This window comes from Adiantum capillus-veneris, chromosome 7 (genome assembly GCF_014529385.1).
Source record: "Adiantum capillus-veneris isolate H3 chromosome 7, ASM1452938v2, whole genome shotgun sequence".
NCBI lineage: Eukaryota > Viridiplantae > Streptophyta > Polypodiopsida > Polypodiales > Pteridaceae > Adiantum > Adiantum capillus-veneris.
This window is the reverse complement of record NC_140937.1, coordinates 82,427,766-82,454,205: the sequence shown is the minus strand read 5'-3', so window position 1 is coordinate 82,454,205 and position 26,440 is coordinate 82,427,766. Positions and strand designations below refer to the sequence as shown.

At 43.9% G+C, this 26,440-nt stretch overlaps 1 protein-coding gene across 1 annotated transcript in view; it reads left to right on the top strand.

Moving 5' to 3' along the window:
- LOC147454124 (26S proteasome non-ATPase regulatory subunit 2 homolog A-like) overlaps positions 1 to 25,725 on the top strand; it is a 41,422-nt gene extending 15,697 nt beyond the window's left edge. Inside the window, exons 3-25 of the mRNA XM_086516130.1 lie at positions 10,296 to 10,416; positions 10,493 to 10,552; positions 10,639 to 10,706; positions 10,830 to 10,872; positions 11,147 to 11,212; positions 11,297 to 11,335; positions 11,418 to 11,500; positions 12,227 to 12,341; positions 12,422 to 12,496; positions 12,578 to 12,739; positions 12,819 to 12,926; positions 13,000 to 13,098; positions 13,189 to 13,329; positions 13,819 to 13,923; positions 14,002 to 14,223; positions 23,941 to 24,054; positions 24,137 to 24,352; positions 24,419 to 24,478; positions 24,559 to 24,672; positions 24,746 to 24,831; positions 24,911 to 25,019; positions 25,114 to 25,292; positions 25,397 to 25,725. Of these exons, the coding sequence (XP_086372256.1) occupies positions 10,296 to 10,416; positions 10,493 to 10,552; positions 10,639 to 10,706; positions 10,830 to 10,872; positions 11,147 to 11,212; positions 11,297 to 11,335; positions 11,418 to 11,500; positions 12,227 to 12,341; positions 12,422 to 12,496; positions 12,578 to 12,739; positions 12,819 to 12,926; positions 13,000 to 13,098; positions 13,189 to 13,329; positions 13,819 to 13,923; positions 14,002 to 14,223; positions 23,941 to 24,054; positions 24,137 to 24,352; positions 24,419 to 24,478; positions 24,559 to 24,672; positions 24,746 to 24,831; positions 24,911 to 25,019; positions 25,114 to 25,292; positions 25,397 to 25,472 (2,461 nt within the window). The 3' untranslated portion in view covers positions 25,473 to 25,725. The remainder of the gene's footprint in view (positions 1 to 10,295; positions 10,417 to 10,492; positions 10,553 to 10,638; positions 10,707 to 10,829; positions 10,873 to 11,146; positions 11,213 to 11,296; positions 11,336 to 11,417; positions 11,501 to 12,226; positions 12,342 to 12,421; positions 12,497 to 12,577; positions 12,740 to 12,818; positions 12,927 to 12,999; positions 13,099 to 13,188; positions 13,330 to 13,818; positions 13,924 to 14,001; positions 14,224 to 23,940; positions 24,055 to 24,136; positions 24,353 to 24,418; positions 24,479 to 24,558; positions 24,673 to 24,745; positions 24,832 to 24,910; positions 25,020 to 25,113; positions 25,293 to 25,396) is intronic.
- The last annotated feature ends 715 nt before the right edge of the window (positions 25,726 to 26,440 follow it).

Below are 26,440 nucleotides of genomic sequence, written 5' to 3'. Positions count from 1 at the left end.
GGGAAACTCTGTCGAATTTTTCCCAGGAAAGTAAACCACTGTGAAGCGTAGCTATGGCTGGATCACAGGACACTGCTCTTTACAATATCAAGAAGCTGGATGGAACCAATTTCCCATTGTGGAAGAAGTAGATTTGGCACGTGTTGGTACAAAAGAAGCAGATAAAACCTATAAAGCTCAAGGGGATAAAACCGGAAGATATGGACGAAGATGAATGGAGCGAAATAGATGAATTGGCACTTTCTACCATTATGCTGACTTTGGTAGAAAGCGTTTACTTCAATGTAGCAGACGAGATGTCGGCTTATCAAGCATGGTTAAAGCTGAGCGATCTTTATGAGAAGCAGAGTGCAGCTTCACAGGTATACTGGCTTAAGAAGCTTGTTGACTTGAAGATGAAAGAAGGGACACCTATGTCCAATCATCTGAATGAATTCAACACAATCTATAGTCAGTTGTCAGCTCAAGGTGTCAAGTTTGATGAACCTGTTAGAGCTATGTTCCTGTTGATCACATTGCCGGAAAGTTGGGACACTTTTCGCACAGCTTTGAGTAATTCTGCACCTCCAGATGGTTTGAACATAGCAGGTGTAGAAGGAAGTCTGCTTACTGAAGAAACCAATAGAAAGACAATGGACAAAGGCAAAGGAATAGCCTTAGTTGTCAGGGGAAGGACCAAAGAAAAGTACAAAGGTGGAAAGAGGAATCAGTCTCGTAGCAAGTCCCGCAGTGCTAGAGGCAAGAGTGACATAGAATGCTACCATTGTGGCAAGAAGGGTCACATGAAAAGAGACTGCAGAGAATGGAAAGCAGAAAAAGGCAAAGAGAAAGCTGAAGACCATGGTGAGAAGAACAAGTCCTCAGTGAAGATTCAAGAAATAAATGTGACAAACACTGTTGCAGAGGATGACAGTCTAGTGTCAGGAGACATCTACTTCTTGAAGAATACTATGGACTCATCTCTTCTTACAGCATCTGATGGAAATGCACTGAGTGATTGGATTATAGACTTAGGGGCATCACTTCATGTGTCTCCAAACAAGGAGTGGTTTACTTCTTATGTGACCACTAAAGATCATGTTCGGCTAGGCAATGGGCAGACATGTGAGATCTTAGGTGTTGGAGATGTTCAATTGAAGTTTCAGAATGGCTCTTCTTTCACGCTGAAGAATGTGAGACATGTTCCCGCAATTACAAAGAGCTTGATCAGCACAGGTTTACTTGATGATGCTGGCTATGTCACCACTTTTGGACAGAACATGTGGAAGATATCCAAGGGTTCTATGACAGTAGCACATGGAGTAAAGTCTGGAGGACTTTACATGATTTATGTATCAAATGTCTCTAAAAATGTAATCAATGTAACCGAGCAGCCGAACGTTTCTTTGTGGCATAGCCGGTTAGGACATATGTCCAAGAAGGGAATGGAAATCTTGTCTCGTTCTGGTTATTTGCCTGGCTTTTCATTTAATGATTTTGAATTCTGTGAACATTGTCTGTATGGTAAGCAAACACAACACCCACATAAGCATAGAAGCAGTAGAAGAGATACACAGTTGGCACTTGTTCATAGTGATTTGTGTGGACCTATGCCTAACCTATCTCTAGGGGGAGCTTCTTACTTTATGACATTTATAGATGATTACTCGAGGAAAGTATGGGTTTACTTTCTCAAGCACAAGGATGAAGCGTTTAGTGTTTTCAAAACGTTTGTGACACTTGTGGAGAATCAGAGTGGCAAGAAGCTTAAATGCTTACGCACTGACAATGGTGGAGAGTATGTTTCAAAGGCCTTTCAAGACTTTTGTGAGTCAAAAGGTATAAAACGTGAACTTACTGCTCCTTACAATCCTCCTCAAAATGGTGTTGCTGAGAGGATGAATAGGACCATACAAGAGAAGGTCAGAAGTATGTTGTCTAATGCACAGCTGCCAAATGGGTTTTGGGCTGAAGCTGTATCAACAGCTGTTCATCTTGTAAATAGATCTCCTAGCAAGGTTTTGCAGAAGGATTCAGTGCCAGAGATGGTATGGTCAGGCAAAATGCCCTCATACAAGCATCTCAGAGTCTTTGGCTGTGAGGCATATACTCACGTTCCAAAGGAATCTGGGAACAAACTTGAGCCAAAGAGTAGAAAGTGCATCTTTCTAGGCTATGGTAATTCTGGTGAGATGGGGTACAGACTTTGGGATCCCGAATCCAGAAAGGTTGTCCGCAGCAATGATGTTCACTCTAATGAATCCAAATATCATTCTAAACCAGAGAGGGTTGAGGAGATTAGAAGAGTTGTCTTCCAAGAAGATGGAACTGCACGTGCAAGACAAAATGTCAGGGCTCAAGAGGAGCAAGGACAGGATAGATTGGAACCACAGGTTGTGGCTGAGCCTGAGCCACCTATTGTGCGTAGATCTGGACGTGTCACGCGACCTCCTGATAGGTTTGTTCCATCTATGAACTATGTCATGTTGACTGATTGCAATGAGCCTTCATGTTACAAGGAAGCAGTGCAAATGAAGGACTCCGGGAATTGGCAATTGGCCATGCAACTAGCTTCCATGTTAAATTACCACGGGGCAAAAAGGCTCTACCCTGTAAATGGGTTTACAGGTATAAGATCACCGCTCATGATAGTCAGCCAAAGTACAAAGCAAGGCTTGTTGCCAAGGGCTTTAAGCAAGAACAAGGCATTGACTTTGATGAAGTCTTCTCTCCGGTGGTCAAAATGACTACATTGAGATGCTTTATTGCATTGGTTGCCATATTAGATTTGGTGTTGCACCAAATGGATGTCAAAACAGCGTTCTTGCATGGTGATTTAGATGTGGAAATTTACATGCAACAGCCAGAAGGGTTTGTTGAGAAAGGCAAGGAAGATTGGGTATGCCAGTTGTTAAAGAGTCTTTATGGCTTAAAACAATCACCGAGGGCATGGTACCATAAATTCCACAAGTTTATGCTTTCTCAAGGCTACAAACGTAGTGAGTTCGATCACTGTCTATATACAAAGAAGGCTAAGGATGGTAGTTGGTTGATCCTTATTTTGTATGTGGATGACATGTTGATTGCTGGCAAGCACTTGGAAGAAATTTCAGCTTTGAAGTCAAAGATGGCAAAATCGTTTGACATGAAAGACATGGGTGAGGCAAGTCATATACTTGGTATGCGCATTGAGAGAGACAGATCAAAGAAGTTGATTTGGTTATCTCAAACAGAGTATATTGACAAGGTTTTGCAACGTTTCAATATGGAGAAGGGAAAGGCATTGAGTGTTCCATTGCCACCATATGTGAAACTTAGCAAACAAGATTGTCCTGTGTCTGAGGAAGAACAGGCTGAAATGGATAAGATTTCATATGCGTCTGCAGTGGGTAGTTTGATGTATGCAATGATTGCCACTCGCCCAGACATTGCATTTGCAGTGGGAGTAGTAAGTTGATACATGTCAAACCCAGGCAAGAAACATTGGGAGGCAGTGAAAGGAATATTGAGATACCTGAAAGCTACAAAGAGTATGCGTATATGCTATGGGAGTCAGAAGCTAAGTGTAAAGGGTTTTACAGACTCAGATTATGCAGGTGACTTAGACAACCGAAGGTCTACGTCAGGGTATGTCTTTACATTGGCTGGTGGAGCAGTATCATGGCGTTCTAGATTACAAGATTGTGTTACTCAGTCTACTACAGAGGCTGAATATGTTGCAGCATCAGAGGCATGCAAAGAATCAATTTGGCTTAATCGACTAGTAACAGATTTGGGAATCAAAGAAGAGATGCCTGTGTTATATTGTGATAGTCAAAGTGCTATACAATTGGCTCGCAATCCAGTTTATCACTCAAAGACAAAGCATGTGGATGTGAAGTATCATTTCATCAGGGAAATGCTCGAGGATAAGCAACTTCAGCTTGTCAAAGTTCACACCACAGAAAATCCTGCTGATCTACTTACAAAAGGACTTCCCTCAGAGAGCTTTGCGCATTTTCGCAAGCAGTTAGGTGTAGGGTAGTACATCACTTCTCTACATCTCTTGTATATTAGCTTGTATAGTAGCTTCTCTCACACTTAAAGTACCACATTGGACTTTAAGTGGGAGGTTGTTGGGGTATAAAGCCCAATGTGGTCGCCCAGGTAAGTGGGCGGGCCGCCAGGTATGTACACATATTCTTTTGTTAAAACCTAATAAGAACTCACTATGCTCTACACATTACAGTAGAGCGAGTTCACCATATCGTCGTGCTCTTCTTCTCGCACTCTCTCTCGCGTCGCACTTCCGCTCGTACTTCTTCAATTACTAGTGAACGTGGGATCACGGTCACTGACAATTTTCTTGGGTAAACAATAAAGCTTATATAAGCGCTCCACAAAGAGCTGAGCTAACTCATGGCTCTCTATGGTGGTGCGAATGGACTAATGGCTGAAATTTGAAAACTCTAGGCTTGCTGATAGGATTGGGATCATGCGGTGAGGCTAAGGGCTAATCTGTCGCCGAGGGTATCATGTACGGTTATGAACTGCAAAAACGCTGCTGAAAACAGAAAATGCTGGCTGATCTAGACTGAATTTGCAAAACGCTAGCGACTCCAGGCTGATCTGAAAATGTTAGTTGATCTACTGCGACTGGTGGGAGAATTGGCAAGGATCTGCTACCGGGTAAGGGTTGATGCGATGGGGGCTGATCTGAAGCGCTGGTCGTGATGGCTGAAAACGCTGATGCTTGAGAGCAAAAACACCAGCCTGCTTTTGGAGGAAAACGTTAGAGAGCTTGCTGGTCTGTGCTCTATCTGTCTTCTGGCCTTTCCATGCGTCCTGGGTCTGCTTATATACCTCCCAACAATTGGGTCCAGTAGTGCAATAACAGCCCCCATGATTTGGAAATGATAATAATAAGTCACTTATGAATAAGATGGACTTATAAGAGGTGGTTCCCCATGCGCGGTAACTGGATTTATGCGGTGGGAAGTGCTCATGCACAAAGTGCGAGGCTAGATCCTAAGCTAACTAAGACTGATGTGGACCTACAGCAGTAGCTTGTGTCACAAATTGCTTACGTGTCAAGCCACTGAAGAACCTCGCCGACTTCCAGTTCCTCGCCGAGTGGGTCTATTATTTAAGAAGTTTCCACCAACTTATGGGACCCCGTCAGATGGGGCCCAAGTGACCTAAAGAGAATAAGTAAAGCAAGCCCACAGCAAGCCCACACATACACACTCAATTGTGTGGTGAATTGATAACGTGGCAAAGCCGTACGGAATCCCGGATTTCATGTTGGCATGTTGACGTGGCAGTTGTACACATTTACGATGACAATACTGACGTGTCAAGTGTAAAGATTTCTGCGTTTTACGTTGATGATGTGGCAATTGTACGGATTTTCGCAAAACGTGTTGGCAGCTTTTGGCACTTTTGGACCAGATGCTTTTGAGTTTACTGCTTTTCATGTAACTGCTTTTGAGACCAAGGGCCTTTAAATATGTGCAGAGGGCTCAGTCTCTAGCACGCTTCAGTGAGAAGGTGCAGAGCGCGAGTACCGGCATTGTACTGAGTTCAAGTAATATAAAGAAATACCGGAAGGGGCGCTAAGGTTTGGGGCCAATACTCTCTGGGGTGGAATTCCGCTACTCCGTGTCGCGTGTGCTCTCTCTCTCTCTCTTTCGGTTGAGTTGTTATTGAAGTGCTAAAAGTGCGTTCAGTCTGTTCTTTTCTATTGGCACGTGGTGCCCGTCTTGTGACAGTGGTATCAAAGCATTAGGCGTGTGCTTTTCTAAAAGCATACCGATCCTACAAAAGAGGAGAGAGAGCAAACCGGCGCTTCCAAAGTCTATTGGAATCTTATTTGAAGTATCTCCGAGTCCGGACATCGGACTTATAAGACATTCCCACCCTTACTTCATCGAGCATCAGGTGTACTCCCGTCTTCACCGCTCATGTCTTACATGGCATAAGCCATAAAGATCACTTGCAAGAGAAGGATCCAAGATTTGTTTTGAGCTGCTGTTTTTCTTAGAGGCAGTGCCATGCAGTGGTGGAAGTCTATAGCTACCAAGCCGCACACTCCAAGGACTTGGCAAGCTTTTAATTTTTGTTTTGCCCGAAACATCTTCCTTCGGTGTGCAACTTCTGGCAGAGTGGGGTATCCTGAAATGCTTGCCATGGAAACCCTAGCAGATTATAACTTGAAATTTCTTGACACCTCTTAGTAGGTGTCTCTTTTTGAGATAAAAACCTTGGAGGTCCGGTGTGATTGCTAGGTCTTGGGACTACCATCATCGCCACAGGAACATTGCTTGTCGAGGCTTGTTTCGACTATTCAAGAGTTCGTGGATCATGTTGGAAGGAACCTAACCCTAATTTTTGGTGCAGGTTTCAGGATGGAAAGTCAGTCAACTTTTTGAGCTTGACTGATGTCGAGATTGCTTTTTAAGTTTGAAATCTGTTTGAGAACTTGTTTGGTGATTCTGTTTGGAAATTGTTTAAAATAGATGGTATCTGTTTCGAACCTGTCTTCGTGCCGATTTGAAATGTTTGACTCTGTTTTAATATTGGTTTCAATGATTGGTGATTTTACTCTCGGGTGGAGTAGTGAGAAATGTTGTTTTGGTATTGTTTGAACCTCAGAACGACGTAGACGGGATGTTCGAGGAGCGTTTCGTTGTATGCTAGAAAACCTTCGAACGACACAGACGGGATGTCTGGGGAGCGTTTTGTTGTATGCCTGAAAAATATTGTTGTTGTTACTCTCGGCCTGGACCTGGATGGTTATGCGGGAGGAGTATTAAGAAGTTTGAGCAGTGGTTACTCTCAGCACCTCTAAACGACGCAGGCTGCGGTCTGGGGGACGTTCGGTTGTAAAAGGCCTCTATATCTCTTGACTCGGACCTTTTTAGGTTATGCAAGAGGAGTGATGAGGGAGTCGTTGAATATCTCTCGGCTTGGACCTTGTTAGGTTATGCGGGAGCAGTGTTCATCGGCGACTTTATGTTTCTATGTCTTGTAACATGCATATGTGAGCATTTGTGTTGCATTGTGATGTGCCAACCACTGAATATTCCTAATTGGATGAAATTGCATGGGCATGTAATTGCATCAAGACACCCGTGGAAGATCAGTGTGGTCTGGGTGCGATGGCTAATTTTACTACATTGGAATATCAAGAGTTCCGATATGGACGAAAGGAGAAGCCAACTCCTTAACAAAAGAGCCGCAAGGAGAAGCAGACTCCTTAACAAAAGAGCCGCAAGGAGAAGCAGACTCCTTAACAAAAGAGCCGCAAGGAGAAGCAGACTCCTTAGCCAAAAAAAAAGGAGCAAACTGATTGTCCCTTGGAATGTCCCTCGAATTTTTTTGAGCTAACTTGAGTTGTTTTGCAGATATGCTGTAATCGTGGACGATTACTTTCTTTCAAGAAGGGGAGATGTCACAAATTGATGACGTGTCAAGCCAGTGAAGAACGGAGCCGTCCTACAGATCCTCGCCGAGTGGGTCTATTTTTAAAGTTCTCGCCAACTTATGGGACCCTGTCCGATGGGGCCCAAGTGGCGTAAAGAGAATAAGTAAAGCAAGCTCACACACACACTTAATTGCGTGAGGAACTGATGACGTGGCAAAGTTGTACGGAATCCCAGATTTCACGTTGGCATGCTGACGTGGCATCTGTATGGATTTCCGCTGACAGCGTTGACGTGGCATGTGTACGGATTTCCGCGTTTTACGTTAGTGATGTGGCAATTGTACAGATTTCCGCAAAACGCGCTGGCAGCTTTTGGCACTTTTGGACAAGATGCTTTTGAGTTTATTGCTTTTCATGTAACTGCTTTTGAGGCCAAGGGCCTTTAAATATGTGCTGAGGGCTCAGTCTCTAGCACGCTTCAGTGAGAAGGTGCAGAGCGGGAGTACAGACATTGTATTGAGTTCAAGTAATATAAAGAAATACCGAAAGGGGCGCCAAGGTTTGGGGCCAATACTCTCTGGGGTGGAATTCTGCCACTCCGTGTCGCGTGTGCTCTCTCTCTCTCTCTCTCTCTCTCTCTCTCTCTCTCTTTTGATTCAGTTGTTATTGAAGTGCTTAAAGTCTGTTCAGTCTGTTCTTTTCTATTGTCCTCGTGACTTGGGTGCAATGTGCACGTGACACCCCTAGGGTCCAGCTCTCTCCGAGACTCTCCGTCTAAATGCTCTCTAGAGACCAATCCTCTGGACACTTATAAACAGTACAAGGGTTGCCAAAAGCAAAGCCCCAAAAGCTCCTGCACCAAAAGCACTTGGTACCAAAATTATCTGCTCCCAAAATTTCACGCAAGAAGCTATCAAAACCAGGCTGTAGCTAGCGCAAACTGCAAAAATCTGTACTGCTTGCCACGCCAACATGTCAACGCAATATGCGGAAATCAGCCAATAACCCTACGCTTCTGTCCTTTTAGGGTTTAGGGCCCTTAGGGGTTAGGGTTTTTAAGGCCCTACGGTCAAAACTTCAAAGTTCTTTTGGGTTAGAGTTTTTAAACTCTTACCCATTGTTCTCTCGGCCAGTCCCTCAAATTGGGCATGCCACCTCACAAACTTGTGACATTCCTGTCACCTGAAAGAATTGTAATCGCCCTTGATTACGCTTGCTAATCAGCCAAAGGATAGAAACTTTCTTCAATAGACACTATGTACCCATGCACTAGACTCCACAAATCCAGCACTTCTACAGAGACATCAGTCCACCACATTTTTTGGGTCTCATATACAAATCATGATCATTGTAACACATTTGGCAATCACATTCAGACCGCATTGATCTTTTTACGAATGTCTTGATCTAGTAAATCTCATTCCTATCAGATTCACATCCTTTCTTTTCATATTCCAAGTAAACCATGCCCCTGACCATTGCCACAAGATGGTACATTCGCATAGCATGCATGCAATTCACAAAATCACACACTTGATTCAAGTGAACAACATGTTTCAATCAATCAATCTAGCCATCTCATCTAGTTCGGAACTCTTGATGCACCTAGTTTCATGTGTAGCCATCTCATCCTTATGGAACTCTTGATGCACTCACAACAGAATTCGGTCATCTCATCTAGGTAGGAATCTTGATGCAGTAGAATGACATTCACTTCACATTCACTCAGCCATTACATCTAGATCTAGCGGATCTCAGAGTAGTAACCAACAATGGATCTCCGTGTGTCAACACAACCAATTGAATTAGAATAACTGCATCCAGCAAGGAATACCTTAGTCATTAGGGCCACAATTTTTGACGAGGTCCGTGGCAACATGAGAGAGATGAAGCTGACTAAAAAACTGATTGAAGATATCCATGTTATAGTAGATATTAGATTGAGTGTTATCCAAGGAGAAGATAGAACAAATCAGTTGCTTGTACTCCGTAGCATCCACCAAAGGAGTATTATCATCCTTGGATAACTTGGAATTTAAATTTGTAGGATGAGATGGGAGAGCAGACCATACTTATGCAACAATCTTTGTACCTATGCAACAATTTTTGAACATCTTTTGAGAGATGAAAGTGTCATCAGGAGACACCAAGACAAGCCTTGTACTAGTCATCTTAACCAAAGGTCACCTTAAAAATCCTCTTCACACCAATTACCTTCTTGGCCATTCTTCACCATGGTCCAGGATGTACCCAGATGGCACTACCGTCCACCTGTGTGGCTTTTTCCTCCTCCCATTTCGTGATTTAGCCCCCATTGTACATATTCTGTTTTTTCAATGGGAGAGTCTCCCCTTGCTGTTGATATAGACCTCTCTAGTAGTAGCCCTATGGGCAGTTTCATTAACTAATGGAAGGATCTTTTTCTCGGGAAAAAAGTTATGTGATTGCAAGTTGCTTGAGGTCTTCACCGGCTAGAAAGAGTTGTCATTGTTAAGTTCTAGTGAGAAGAATAGTGTTATACTTTGTATTTAGTATGTATGATGTTTAGAGAGGATGCAATACATTGAAATTTATGCTCATATGTGTGTGTATGCTTGGCGTTGAGAGCGTATATTGGTACTTAGTTCTACATCCATGGAGTTGGGCTCTAATAATGTTGATTGGGATCGTAGTAGTTAGTCAGTCAAAACTAAGTGTGAGTTATATTGACTTGTGGATGACTAGCATGTGTCTTTAACATGCACTTACTCTTTACTTGGAGTTATCTGGATGTAGGACATGGTCATTATGCATTGTGTAACATTTCTAAATCAAGGTTGACCCTTTGGAGTTGATTACAAGTGAACTAGGTGCTGAAGGCAGCATATTCAATTGTTCAAGCGGATTCTAACAATTTTCAACAATGGTGTAGACAAGAGATTCGCACTGCTACGAGCTCAATGACGTCTGTTCCTAAGCCTCTCAAATTTTTGCGACCTCATTATGGTACTTTGAAGAAGTTTTATGAAACCATGGCAGAGGGTGACTTGAAGGTGCATTTTTTTCTTTAGTTAAACTGTTTTGCCTCCCCTCAACATCTTATGTTGGACAAATCTTCACCGGTTTCAGAGATATTTGGCTGACATCATCTCAGTATTAGCTTTGACCATGTCAGAGGAAGGAGAAAGGGTAATGATAAACTCTTGCTCCCCCTATTCGAAGAGTATGGTTGTTTGTTATGAAAGTCTTGAACCTATGTCTACCATAATTTGTAGGAAAGTCTGAAGTTCAGGCTGCTGGGATCTGTAGAGGACATTGGTTCTTGGGGACATGAGTATGTAAGGTAGTATCTTTCCCTCAAGTAAAATTTTGGTAGTTGTTGAGAGGATATTGTAGTATGCAGATATGGGGGCTCATGTTGGCATGTTTCACTGTAACCAATGCTCATTGCTGTACTTTGTCTCAGAAATCTTGCTGGAGAGATAGGTGTCGAGTTTCAAACTCGTCAGGTATGTTGTGTTGAGTTTTCCTGCAGGGTCGTGTGGAAGGCTCTCACTCTACTCAATCTGTATCACTTTTACATGTTAATGTTCAATATCAATCCCCTCTGCTTTGCCCATTCAATCTGCCGTTCCTCAAGGGATTGCTTGTAGGCCTGCATTGTTTGTGGTCACAGAGGTTTTGCGAGTATGTTGTGCATGGTAGTTCAAAGGGGAGATCTATTGTGTCTCTGCAAAGCCTTTTTTTAAAGAAAAGGGAGTTAAAAGGTCAGCTGGTTTACAGATTGAAGATAAACCTGTAGATGATCTCATGGAGCTTGTAAAACAAATTGTACCTTTCCATGTGAAGGTATGCTACCTTGTATGTGTGATGATTATGCAAATGGCAATTGAACATACTCACTGATATTAAGAAATGGTTGGATATTGGTAGCACAATGCAGAACCTGAAGCTGTTGACCTTCTTACCGAGGTTTGCGAAGCTCACTTCTAGTATTTAAAGTCAACACACAACATTTAATCACTGATTTTTTTTTGGTGGAAATATCTTGAAGGTGGAAACCCTGGACTTGCTCCCTGATCACATTGAGAAGGCAAATTACAAGCGAACTTGTGCATACCTGACAGGCATGGCAAGGTGACAGTTATAGAAAGGCACAAGTACTACAAATGGTACTTTAGGATTGTCACATAAATGGGGGCTTGTTGTTTGGTTATGAGTTTTGTTTTCTTCATGACCTCCCTCTTCTTCATTCCAGTTATCTTGACCGAGTTTGTAGTGGTTATGAAGCGTGTTAGAGTCAAAACAATCAAGTAGTCAATGTTTTGAGACTTTGAAAAAGGTATGGCTGATTGGTTGATCGGAGGTTGACGTAAGTACTGTAATTGCCCTTTCAGATATGTTTGAAAATTTTCAGATATCTGTGTGCTTTGGATAGTTTGTGCCCTCCTGCTCCTTACACGAATAACATATTTGTCTGGTTAGTTCAGTTCACTTTTGGGATTATGGCTAGGTTGGAACACTGAAAGACTGTCAATAATCAAGGTTTCCAGGTCTTTTTACTACGTTACAAACCAGTTGCTTCTTTGTTCTGTGAAGTACAAATACCTTGGTGGTCAAGTGGGCTCCAACTTTGTAGCTGCTGTGTGGTTTCAGGAGGGTTTGAATTAGCCAATAGAGACAGTCTTTATGCGGTCTTTATGCGGTTCAACCCTTGTCACATTAGCTCTGAACCCTGCCCCTTCATTCTAAGCCATTATCAAACTAACCTACTTATGGAGGATTAAAGGAGTCTGATGGTCCATCTTCTAGTTGCTGATTAAATACTATGCGGCTTTTTTTTGACCTTTTTTTATGTTGCAGCTATATGTCAGAGGTGGATGATATGCAAGTCTTGGATATAGCGTACAAGATCTACATGAAGTTTGAAAAGTACCCTGATGCCTTGCGTGTTGCCCTTAGAATGGACAAATTGCTGGTCAGTTGGGACCAAGAGTGATGGGTTTGAAGTGCTCTTTTAATTGACTTGTCATTGCCTGATAAAATCTCTACTTGTAGCTTGTGGAGCAAACCTTAGTATCCTGCAAAGATGCACTTGAGCTGCAACAACTTTGCTTTATTTTAGCCAGACAGGTACAATTGTGTGCAGAAGTTCTACATTTTGTATGTGCCTTGTGCTTCTATTGTGATTGTTTAACCATCATTGGTTTTCAGGGTGTTACTTTTGAGCTGGAGGATCATATGATCATCGGTAACGAAGATAAAAAGGAGTTGTTACAAGATATCATAAACAATAGCAAGCTTAGTGAGGGCTACCTCACACTCGCTCGTGATCTGGATGTAATGGAAGCCAAGACTCCTGAAGACATTTACAAAGTAACTTTACTTTCAGACGCTCTTTTTCTGACTAAGTACTGCTATTGGGTTTGCAAATTTAATAGTATGAAGCATTCAGGCTCATCTTATTGATGGTCGGGCAAGTGCTGGAGCTAATGTTGATTCGGCTCGACAAAACTTGGCTGCTACATTCGTCAATGCATTTGTCAATGCAGGATTTGGGCAGGTACTTTAGTTGACGACCTTCTGCTCATATCATTGAGGTGTATGAGAACACAAGGACTCTATGTATATGACAGGATAAGTTGATGACACCACCTCCTGTGGAGGGTAGTGATGCTGGTAGTTGGCTCTTCAAAAACAAAGAGCATGGAAAGGCCAGTGCTGCAGCAAGTTTGGTGAGTCTTGTTGTCTATCGATTCCTGCATTTGAATATTATAACCATATATAGTAATGACTCATTGTCTTGTTGAGTTTCATGTCTGCAGGGTTTGATTACGCTTTGGAATGTTGATGATGGGCTTCCCCACCTCGATAAATTCCTTTACAGTACGGATGTGCATGTGGTTGCTGGTGCTTTGATGGGTGTTGGGATGTTGAACTGTGGCATTCGTAACGAGTGTGATCCGGTGAGCCAAGTTTTTATGGTTGATTGGTACTCTGCAAATTTAATTCAGGCTATGCCATGGCCAATCACATCAATTTTGCTGGTGCTTCATATAAAGCTATTTTCCCAGATAAGAATCTCTTTGAAGAGTCTTGTTGTGTGTGGTAGTAGTGGAGTGTTGTGTGTGTGGTAGTAGTGGAGTGTTGTACAACACTTTCAAAGGATTTATGAAAGATCCTTTTTGCATGCTCTTTGTAAACATTTTTGATGCCTTTCTTGTCACAATCTTTATAGCAAGAGAGACACATTGAATCTTTACGTGTCACATCATCCTTTTGGTCAAAGTAATCATTCGTGGTCTATTGTTCTTTTTTGGTTTATTTTCTCTCTAAATTGATTTATATTGGCTGGTTTATTTGCATTTATTAAGCGAGAAGGCAGATAGCCTTCATAATTCTGCTGCCTTCAGCAGAAAAGGGGTATTGATATTTATCATTTCGATGTCAACCAGGCATATGCAGTGCTGTATGAGTATGTTGGAAAGGAAGATCCTGCTATCCGGATTGGTGCCGTCATAGGTTTAGGGCTAGCCTATGCAGGTGCTGACAAAGAGGAGGTATATTGTTGGCCCTCGTGTGTTTTAGTAAAGCTTATTTAAAGGTCAACCTCAGTATTGGTTGATGTTGTGATGCAGGTCTATGCTCTTCTTAGTCCCCTGCTTGCAGATTCAAAGAATGGACTGGATCTTATTGCTTTTGCTGCCTTATCCCTTGGCATGATTTATGTTGGATCTTGTCATGACGGAATTGCACAGGCCATTATTTTTGCTTTAATGGAACGGAGTGAGGCGGAGCTTGGGGCGCCACTTGCTCGATTTTTGTGTCTTGGCTTGGGCTTGCTTTATCTTGGAAAGCAGGTTTGTTTTTGGAAAGCCAGTTGTTTTAAGATTGTTGAAGCATGGTAGGTTGCAGACATGCTTGGGCCTAATTACACCAATATCTGTATCACTTCTCTGTTTCTATGAGATGGTTTGCCTTTTTATGTGAAGTAGAGCTTTGTTTCCTCCTCACTCAAGGTGTTTCAAAAGAAGCTCGTCACAGCTTCTTCATTCAAGCCAAGAGCAATTGAGATAATCTCTGAGGATTGTGCTGGGTGATGGATGCATTTTGAAAGTACTACCAGATGATTGCTAAATTTAATGGCTAAATTTGGGTTTGGTCAAAAGAAATATATGACCTCAGTCTCAAAAGCATAGGGCTTCAAAGGCTCTAGGCATAGGTAGTGCAGGTTGCCATGTAAAAGATCTGCACCAATAGGCAGTGCAGTTACAAATTTATGCGTGAATCCAAGGCCTTTCCACTACAAAGTTGGTGGCTTTTTATAGAATCTGTCCCTCCCCCCCCCCCCCCCCCCCCCCCCCCCCGCCCCCCTCCTAATCCTCTCCTGCCTGTCTGCTTACCTTCCACGCATTTAGCCTACACCTTTTACACTGTGAAGCGGTCACCCGTTAGTCTGGGTGCAGTTAGTTTAATTTCCCTCTCCCTTTGTAGGAGAGGGCCATCGTCTCGGGTTCTGGACCACGTAATGGCACCCAAAGCGTTGGAGGACATAGAAGCTTGAGAGAAGCTCACAAGCATTATCTAAAGCAACAAGAAGGCCATCGATGGCCATTTTACGGCTATCAACTGAGACATCGCCACAAAGATTTACCAAATTGGTCAATGGAATGGAAGAATGGAGAAGCCAAGGAGGAGTGGGAAAGAGAGAGAGGAGTGAAAGGAGGACACAAGGAGAGAGGAGATAAATGTCCGCAAGCAGAGCTTGCACGAGACCGCTTATCACGCGAGGAAGGAGAGATTATGGAGGTACATAAGGAGGTCATTGAAGAGGACCTTACCAAAATCATCACAAAGAGGCTCGAGAGTAAGAGGGAGGGAACAAGAGACGGATGGGTGGCAGTGGTGTGAGAGAGAGAGAGAGCACTGTAGGTGCTCTACTTGGCCGCCTTCACTAGATATCTGTTCCTCTCTTATGTCACTTGTGCTGCCTGCAATGGTTTCTTTCCTTTCGTTTTGCTTGTTGTTCTTACGCAGGTATTTTTCTTTCTTTCTCATGGTTTCTAACTTGCTTGCTTGTATGGGCCTTATTTCTTTTGTGTGTGATGCTTGTGCTTGTGGATCCGCATGTGCTTGGGGTGAGTGTCTTGTGTATGACTGTTTGTGGTTGAGGTGTCTGTGAGTGTATGTTTGCTGTTCTGCCTGTTTACTGCTTGTTCTTTTTTGTTTTTTCTCTTGTTTGATGGGTGATTTAGGTTTGGAATTGGTTTGGTGGGTGTGGGTTGGTGGGTGTGTTGGGCAGTGCCTGCCTTGCCTTCAGATTTGCACCATATACTGCTTCTGCTTGTAGGTTGAAGAATGTCATAACCCTGTCGATCATTGCCAGAGATGGCTAGAGGTTATCTCTCGCCCGGATTTTTGGTGCAGAGTTTTCTTGTGGCGGTGATGTCACTGGTAGTTTTCCCCTATGATTTCTAATCATTGAATATCTCAGGGGTCTTTCACTATCAGATCCGTTATGTGTGTTGCCTACGGGCAGATGTAATGCCTTTGGGCTTGTAATTTTGATTATGTAATACAAAAGGGTACCAGCAACAGTGTTAGGATTTGAAGGGCAACCTATTCTTTCAAAAGATGGGTTGTAGAAAAATGCACCCTTCCCTATAGAAGGGTCTATTTTCAATTTGCCCTTCCAATGAGAAAATTTCGCATAATTTACAAGGCAAGATACTATATTCTGTCAATGAGTACAACCAATATACATATAGACATTGTAAATGAGCATTAATATATATAAAATGTTTTTTAATTAGCTCTTCCATTGACATGTTTTCACCCTTCTCTATAGAAGGATAATTTTTGAACAAGCCCTTCCAATGACAGACTCAAAAAAACTTTGGCCTTCATACGACCGGCAAAATGCCTTAAGAAGGGCAGATGGGCGTCAAATCCTATCACTGACCAGCAACATTCTTTCTCAGAGAGAGAGAGAGAGAGAGAGAGAGAGAGAGAGAGAGAGAGAGAGAGAGAGAGAGAGAGAGAGAGAGAGATGATATTAACGTCTTTAAAAGGCCAAAATGACCTATGAGACCAAAAGGTTACATGTGGTGAATCTAATACTAGGTCTGGGTACAAAAGTACAAAGAACTGAAAAGAAAATAGTGGGTAGGTGTGTGGTGAAAGCTGATACAAAGGGAATATAAAGGGGTGAGCTGATACAATGGAGCTCTCTGACAGTAGAGGCATCATGTAGATATACATCAGTATCCAAAACGCTATAGAGGTTCAATGTCCTCAAAGGTAAGCACTCTGTCGGCTCCTATGTCGCGCTAGTATGGTATGGATCCTCTGTCGCAATCTGCATTGATGTCTAGAGGGCCCCCTCATTCGTGGGCAACGGGACCGCCCCAACTCTATCGCTCGATCAAGCTGCATGCCTCTGGTGTTGGTATGCTGTGGGTCTGCTTGAACTCCTCTGTCTGTGACTGAAAGAAATCTGTAATCTGCCGCTGTCGTTGGATCTCTCTCATTGTGCCCCTCTTCAAGAGGTCTTGGTATCTCATGACTCTAGAAAGTGGTCCAAAACCCTTTCTAAATAGAGAGTGAAAAGCGGCTTCGTATCTCATAGTTTACTGGGCAGTGACATATGTAATGTAGCTCTGTCTTAGGCTCTATTTGGCACAACTGGCAAATCCTGGACTCAGCGGGTACTACTCTAAATGTGTCTGTCTCGATCTCTAGTTGATGTGAGGATGTGTGTATCTGACCAATAGCACATCATATTCCGTAGGATAGATGAGTATCCATGTATCCTTGTCTGATCACAAAACCATCCTCCGTAAGCTGGAGAAGATGTTCTCTATAGAAAGCCATCTTCGTACCCAACTCATGTGTAGGCTGTATGCATGTCCTTTTCGTATCCAACTGAATCATGTCTTGTCTAATGAGCCGGGTAATCTGTGCCCTGGTGAGGGAGATGGAGGGTGCATCCAGAGAGTACTGAAATGGGGGTAGCCGATCCATAATAAAGCCATGTAATTGAAACCAAGATGCCATCTCTACATACCAACATGATCTATCTCCCTGCAATGCCAGTTGTTGCGAAGACTCTAGTGCTAATCGAGCATATTTGTCTCTAGGGAGAGCCCAGGTGCTATGCATAAATGAAACTGATTGAGTAAGTGCCTCCACTACCAATGGAGGAGCGAGCGAGCTCGGCCCTAACAATGTCATGTGGTATTGAGGCCTTGGCCCTAATCATCCGAGAAATCATAGATACCAAGGTCCTCTCCATACATCTCCATCCATCAGTACTGCCAGCTTTGCTATGATGATCAACTGAGGGGCCCCATATCTCCACTCCGTACAGCACGGCTGAAGTGACCAAAGTGTCAAAGAGCCAAAGCTTTGTTCGAGGTTCTTGGAACTGAACCTGCAAACAAATCCTCTCAAGTCTCCCCAATGCTCATAGGCTCTGGTCAATCTCGTATCTGCTGCACGCTTTAGGGAAAATATTGGACCATGGAAAACTGCCCCAAGATAAGTATATGTATCTGCATACTCCACAGTCTCTCAACCATATGTAAAAGTGGGGGAGACCTCCTTGCCCACTGCGCCGTAGTGTTAAACACCATTACCTTGGTCTCAGACAATCCAGTGTCCTGTGCAAATACATGCAATGCATTCAAATGTCATTGCATCCCCTCTGTGAGAGGAGATAAACACAATATCATCAACATATAATAGCAACGGAATCCATGTCCTTGCAAGTTGAGCACCTCTATCACCCTCTATCTGTACATAATCTAAAAACTCATCTACATATATCCCAAAGAGAGTCGGAGATAGGGGATAGCCCTGCTTCACCCCAATGGTGGAGTGAACCATGTTGGACATGCCATGAGTAGTGCGCACTGCGTACCCGCCCTACCACTTTCCTATATAAAGCTAAGATCCCCCAGATCAGCTTTGTGGGCACCCCCATGTCCTGCAATCTGCGTATGAGTCTGGCTCGTGGCTCTGTATCAAAGGCTTTGTGAAAATCCACAAAGCTACAATAAATCCTCCTGCCATGGTGTCTACCCTCCTCAATAATGGCTCTGAGTGTCAAAATGAGGTCAAGAGTGGAGAAACCTCTCCTGAACCCTGCCTATCTTGCTGCCTGTATGCTCTCTCTCTCTGCCCATCCACTCACTCATGCTTAAGAATTGATGCATATAGCCTAGCCAGAGTGTGACCAACCATGATGGTGCGGTAATTCTTGGGAAGCTTAGGATCTCCCGACTTGAAGATAGGCACAATCGTTGACATACTCCGAAGTCTCAGGAAAACCCTCATACATGGCTCTATTAAACATCATAGCAAGAGGCTCTGCAAGCATATCTCTGGCATGGATGAAGTGCTCTGCTACCAGACCATCATGATCCTATGCTCTTCTTGTCTTCATCCTGTTAGCATTAAAGAAATTACATGTCTCTGGGCATGCCTTTGGAGGGTCAGGCAAAGGTGGCTGCTCTGATGCTGTATAGAAAGATGTAGCGTATTCCCCCCATGTCTCTATGGAAGTGATGGCTAGCGGTGGAGAGTGCTCATGGAAAAGCCTCCATGCCTCACTAGAGTCCTGACTCATAAACAACTGATACAGATCACGCTCTAACTAAGATAGGTAAGCTCTCTTCTTTCGTCGCACTAGGTGGCGAAAGGAAATCTGTGACTGTCTATGTGTAGTAGTACCCATGAGCACCTCTCTCTGTAATATGATCCTCGTCTCTCTACACTCCTCATCATGCCAACTATTCTGAGGCATGCTCCCAGATCGTCTGCGTGTAGGCCGGTTGTGGGGATATGCCTCTGATGCTGCATCAAGGAGCTTCTCTGTCAGAATCTGGGTGAGCTCATCTAGTGGCCATCCTAGCTCTTGAGTGCATGGCTGCATATATATCTCATTAGTGTACACGGGATCTGTCTCCCTCGTGAAGGTATACTGAGTATGTGTGGAGACCTCTCCCAATAAAGCTGTGCTGAAGTGGAATAATAGAGTGAAAGAGAAGATAGCATGATCGACTGCTACCCCTGTCGGCCTAGTGCCCACCATGAAATCCTGAAAGGAAGGAATGAGTCCTGGTGGAGCCATAACATAATCCTCTGTACTAGCGCCATGCCGATGTGGAAAGCATGTAAAACCACCTGCTGCTGCAGGGAATCTCTGTAGGCCATTCAAAATGGCCAATGCATGCCCAGTCCTCATATCAATCAATCATCTACCATACTCATTGTGCTCCTCATCTAATATCAAGCTCCGCATCAACTCCTCTGAGGTATCATAGAATACTGTTTGGTGATGGGCAGTCCTAGCATTGAAATCCCCCAAGATAATAATGTCACCATCTCTGGGAAACTCCCATATATCATCATCCAAAATAGAGAAGGGAGACTGTCCTCTAGGTGATGCATATAGTGACGTCCGAGGAGGGAAATAGCAAATAGCAATGTAGAGTTATCTGCCTGTCTCTACCTTCAGTCTCACCCACATGTACCTAGCATGCTGCCATGCTCATCCCTCCGAGCTATATGTATCAGAGGTTGTAGCTCTTCCCTGAATAAGACTGCCACTGCTCTTGAACCTCGTCCTTTGTGCTCTGATCGAGTCTCCTGTCTACAAGCTGTCTCTCATGATTCATCTATATCCGCTCACATGTGTCATGGACTGCCCCAGGGCCTGATGCATCTCAGAGTAGAAAATGATCTCTCCTTGTGAAACTATCCTCCAAGGCCCCTACATCAAGGCGCAAAGATCCATTCCATGTAGCCACTATGAGTGTGTTCCCAAGGTCTTGCGTGCGCGTGGGTGTGTGGAAGCTTGCCCTTTGTGTGTGTGTGTGCGCTTCTTGTTGCCCTTTCATGGCTTGCTTTCGGAGGTGTGTGTGTGTGTGTGTGTGCGTGTGCTTGCTTTCGGAGGTGTGTGTGTGAGTGAGTGTGCTTGCTTTCAGAGGTGTGTGCGTGGAAGCTTGTCCTTTTGGTTTGTTTTGTCTGTTTTTTGTTGTTTTTGGTGTCTTGTTTTCTTTCCTCTTATTTTGGTAGGCTTGGGTGGTTGTTTTTGGGGTTTTGGTTTTTGTTATTGCTTGTTGGCGGGTGGTTTATTCAGGGTCGGCTGGCTGCTCTCATCTTTGCTTTCTATACCAAGCTTCTTCAACAGATTTTCACATGGATCTTGTGTCAAAGCCTCCTACACTGTCTCTTGGAGTTACATCTCCATCCATGGTCTTCAGGATCCACCTTTCAGCAAGTGTACTGCTCAATCTTCTGGAAGAAAGCTCCTTGTTAGCTCCGGTGCAGTGCTTTGTTACCCACCTTGTGGCATCCTATTGAAGTATCTTGGTGACGTTAGTTGCCTCTTCATCCCCATCTTCGTCACCAACTGCTCTTCTTCTTCTGTTTCTGAGAGAGAGAGAGAGACTACTACTTCTACTACTACTACTAGAATCCATCCTCATCTGCACTCTGGATATCGAGAGAGCATGGCTCGAATCCTCTGCTGTAGTCTCCGTCGATGCTGTGTAGCCCCTCTCCTCAATCGTGGCCGTCCGGATCTCCGTAGGTCCAGTGCTCGGTCGATGAGAGTGCTGGTAGTGGTCGAATGAGTGGGGGCCGAGCTCTGCAATGATGACTGCTCCTCTGGCTGTCCCATATCTAGTGAAAAGAAACCTGTAATCTGTCTCTGGGACTGTCTCTTCTCTCTATCTCTTCCCAGTAAAGTGTCTCTATATCTGTGTAACTCAAGTAGATATAGCCCAAGACATCTCTGATCCTCATAACTCGTGACCCTAGAGAAAGGACCGAAACCCTCTCTAAATAAGCAATGGAAACGGCCCCGTATCTCATAGTACACTATGCAATGACATATATAATGTAGCTCTGTCTCTGTCTCTGGCTCTAACTGGCATAAGCGGCATATCCTGCTGTCTGCTGGTATCCCTCTAAATCTACCAATCTCAATCTCCAGTTGATGTGAGGATGTGTGCGTATCTGACCAATGGCATACCGCAAACCATGAGACATACGTGTGTCCATGTAGCTAGGTCGAATCATAAACCCATCTCCTGTGAGGTGGAGAAGATGCTCTCTATAAAAGCCATCTTTGTGCCCAACTCCTGTGACGGCTCTATCCATGTCTTCCTAGTATCCAACTGGATCAGGTCCTGACGAACGAGTCTAGTAATCTCCACCCGTTCAAGAGACATCGAGGGTGCTTGAAGAGAGTACTGGAAAGGGGGCAGCCTGTCCATGGTGAAACCATGCGTCTGAAACCATGATGTCATCTGTGCATAACAGCATGAAGTGTCCCCTTGAAGAGCTAACTGTCTGGAGGACTCAAGGGCCAGTCTAGCATATCTGTCTCTAATAGTATCCCACAAGCTGTGCACAAAGGAGACTGATCTGGGAAGCGCCTCAATCTCCATAGGAGGGGCAGCTAGTTTTGCTTGAATGATAGCGTGGGGTACAGAGGCCTTGGCTCTGATCAGTCGAGAGATCATAGATACCAAGGGCCTCTCCATACGTTTCCAACCATCCTGGCCTACAGAAGGTCCCCATGTCTGCATGGCATACAACATAGCTGAGGCTACTAAGATATCAAAGAGCCATAACTTTGTCCGAGGTTCCTGGAACTGAACCTACGAACACATTCTCTCCAAGCCTCCCAAGGCCGCATAAGCTCTAATCAGTCTAGTCTTTGCTGCTCTCCCCAAAGCAAACCTCGGCCCAGTGAAGACAACCCCAAGGTAAGTGTATGCATCTGTATACTCTACAATCTCTTTACCATATGTGAAAGTCGGTGCAGATCTCCCGATCCACTATGGTGTGGTGTTAAACACCATAACCTTGGTTTTACCAAGGTTTACAGACAATCCACTATCCTCTGCAATTTGTGTAATGCATCCTACTGTTGCTGCATACCCTCCCATGCTCAGATCTCGCTACTGTCCTGTGGGTTGTCTCCCATCTGTATCCCACCACATGTGGCATAAGCTGTCAGGGGGCCTGATGCGTCTCTGAGAAGAAAACAATGTCCCTGTCTCTGAAACTGTCCTCAAAGGCACCAATGTCCAACCTCATAGATCCATTACAATTCCAAGTAGCCATCTTCAGTGTGGTCCCGTAGGTCTCACACCGTCATGTAGAGCGCTGCTCTATAATCACCACCCGACCATCTCTGTAAAAGGCCATCTTTCCCTTCTCCCTTGCCGCCGTAATTTCTGGCATTACCTCTCTCATATGCGCAAGCTGTGAGAGAGTGAGATCATCGCCGATAAAAATACCTGTCTTCTTGAGAGTAGGCCTCTTTCCTTCTTTTCTTCCAAGGAGAGGAAGCGTAGTATGAGAGCTCTCCCTTTCAAAGATTCTCCCGGGCCATCACTCTTCTTGCCCACTCTCCAAGCCTTTGTGTGTGAAGGCTTGTCCACCCCCATCATGGATGTGAGGCTTGTTACCTCTTTTTCCACATTTTTATGTCCTTGAGGCCGGTTACCCTCACATGTAGAGCCCGCATCCTCCTCCTTTGTTCCTCTTCGAGGGTCATGTTAATAAGAGTGGGTGTACAAGGAGCTTCCTTACCTTTCCCTTTCTTGGCAACCTCAATCCATTTTTCGGCCTACTCTACTTTCTTTTGTGTTGCGGAGATGACCGCGGCCCATGACTTCTTCTCCTCACCTTCCTTGATAACCCGTATCTCTTCTCTCACGGTATTCAATTCTTCCATCATGAGAATGAGAGAGAGAGAGAGAGAGAGAGAGAGAGAGAGAGAGAGAGAGAGAGAGAGAGAGATGAATGAAATGTTATATTAACGTCTTCAAAAGGCCAAAATGACCTATGAGACCAAAATGTTACAAAATTGTGAATCTGATACCATGTCTTGGTACAAAAATACTACTACTACTAGAATCCACACACACACACACACACACACACACACACACACACACACACACAGAGAAATGAAATGAAATGAAATGTTATATTAACGTCTTCAAAAGGCCATAGTGACCTATGAGACCAGAAAGTTACAAGGTGGTGGATCTGATACAAAGTCAGAGTAACAAAATAACCTAATCAACAGTACAAAACAAAGATATATATTATGGGATTCTAGATAGGTCGATGTGAGCTAAGCTGAAAAACTAAGCAAGAATGGGCGGCTAGTTGGGATAGCTGAATCACAAAAGATCTAGCATCGGTCGTTGGCGGATCCTCCATGGTTAGTAGTCTGACCGGGAGTTGTGCATGCCTGGCCAGCGTGCTCTGAATCTTTTGACGTAGCCTCCGTCGATGCTGTGTAGTCCTGCGCAGTCGTGGGCGCCTGGATTTCCCCAGTTCAATCGCTCGGTCAATCAATGTGCCTCTGGTGTGAGACGGGGGGGGGGGGGGGGGGGGGGGGGGAGCTCTGCTGTGGGAGTGGCTCTTGCCGCTGTCCCGTGTCTGCTCTGAAGAAGTCTGTAATCCGTCTTTGAGACCGGTTGAGAGAGAGAGAGAGAGAGAGAGAGAGAGAGAGAGAGAGTGATTTTGATTGATTGTCTAAACAGGATGCTGTATATGCGAGTTTGGAAGTAGCAAAAACTCTTAGTGACAAAATCTCAAAATACCTTCAAGTTACATTGGAGTTGTGCGCTTATGCTGGTTCAGGAAATGTTCTTTTGGTGTGTTAGAGGTCTTTCTATTTGCTTGTATAAATGTATACGTGTTTTTTCTAAACACATATACCTTCTCTAAACACTGCAGGTTCAAAAATTTCTTGCTCAATGTGGAGAACATACAGAGAAAGGTGAAAACTATCAATCTTCTGCTGTTTTAGGAATTGCTCTTGTGGCAATGGCTGAGGAGCTTGGATCAGATATGGCCATAAGATCTTTAGAACATCTTCTACAATATGGGGAGCAGAATATCCGACGGGCCGTTCCACTTGCCTTAGGCATGCTTTCAATATCCAATCCAAAGGTAAGCCCTACTACTTGCCCTGAAATTCATTTTATTGGTGCCTGTACTTATCTTCTCTTTATCCAGATAAACGTCATGGACACACTGAGCAGGCTTAGCCATGATAGCGATGTTGAAGTTGCCATGGTAAATAAGATGTTTGAATCCTCAAGATGATTGCATGTTAGTTTCAAGAGGCGCTGTCTTACTTGTATGCTGTCGAGCAGACAGCAATAGTGGGGTTTGGTCTGATTGGAGCAGGAACCAACAATGCTCGTATTGCTGGCATGCTGCGAAATTTGTCAAGTTATTATTACAAAGATCCCAGTCTACTCTTTTGTGTAAGTTTTCCTGGCTGTCTTCTTTCTATATACTGTCAATCTAAGAATCTTGCTGAAAATTGAATATATCCAGGTCCGAATTGCGCAAGGTCTCGTGCATATGGGGAAGGGGTTGATGACTCTTAACCCTTACCACTCGGATAGGTTTTTGCTCTCCAGGTACCTCATTTTTTCAAAATGTGACGTTAAGAGCAATATCCGACTAGACGAGTTCTAAGCCTTTGCTTATGCTATGCAGTGTTGCCCTAACGGGGCTAATAACAGTCTTGCATGGTTGTTTGGACATGAAGGCTATTATACTCGGAAAGTATCACTATGTGCTGTACTTCTTGACATTGGCTATTCAGGTGAAGCTGTGCTGAAGTTTTATGCTTCTTTATGGTTTTGGGGCACATTTGTAGCTTCACTGTAAGCTCACTTTTGCTTTTCGCTCTTGTATAGCCGCGTATGCTCATGACCGTAGATGAGAACTTGAGGCCGCTTCCAGTGCCTGTTCGGGTTGGGCAGGCAGTGGATGTAGTTGGCCAGGCAGGTCGGCCAAAATCTATTACGGGTTTTCAAACACATACAACCCCTGTTCTTCTTGCTACTGGCGACAGGGCAGAGCTTGCGACGGAAAAGTAAGCGACAGTTTCCTTTCAGTTTTGTAGGACCTTGATGCTTATGTTGCTTGCCTTTCCTTTGTTAAGGATGTCAACCTGGTCCCGTCTCTTTTGCATGGCAGGTACATCCCTTTATCCCCTATCTTGGAGGGATTTGTCATCTTGAAAGAGAACCCTGATTATCAACAAGAGCCATGAGAAGAGAGCGGAACCTCAATTTTGCAGATCTTAGGTCGCTATGAAAACATAGAGAGTATAACATTTATACAGCAAGGGGTAACCTCCAAGGTTGTATGTGTAGAAGAAAGTAACCATGGCTTAAATTGAGTTGGCACAATAATGCATGTGTAAATTTGAAACGCCTGCATTGTGTCACCTACTTTGGAGGTCCCCCATGTATTTCATCTATTTATGTCATACTGATCGTCAAATCCATTTGTCTTTTTCAATCTGTTGATAACATTGTTCTTTTCAACTCAGATTCCGTGATCTTGTATGGTAAAGAGCCCAGCATTATCATCTTGAGACAAAAAAAAGATTGTGGTTCTATTTGGTGATTATCACCTCTGGTGTTTTGAGTACATACGCTGATTGATATAGATTGTTAATCTATAGAGAAACAATGGTGAGTATAGTTGACACAATGTGGGCTCTCCATTGCAATTCTCATCACCACGATCCTTGAGCATTCAGTTATTACTCAGTTAGCGTAGAAGCCAAAATCGCATTCCTTTTCTCTCAGTAACCCACGTGGCACACTTTCTATCGGGCTGCTCTTATGCAGTAGTAGGGCTTACCCAATTCTAAAAAACAATTTCACATGGAATCTAAAAGGATTCTCTCTCTCTCTCTCTCTCTCTCTCTCTCTCTCTCTCTCTCTCTCTCTCTCTCTCTCTCTATACACACACACACACGCACACGCACACGCACACGCACACGCACACGCACACGCACACGCAGGGCTTACCCAATTCTAAAAAACAAATTCACATAGAATCTAAAAGGATTCTCTCTCTCTCTCTCTCTCTCTCTCTCTCTCTCTCTCTCTCTCTCTCTCTCTAGCTTGCGTGAGGCATCCCAACCTGAGGCATGTGTCTCTCTCTCTTTCATGAGAACATGGGCTGTGTGTGCCGTGTGTCGACCTAGTGCAACAACAATAGCGAGCG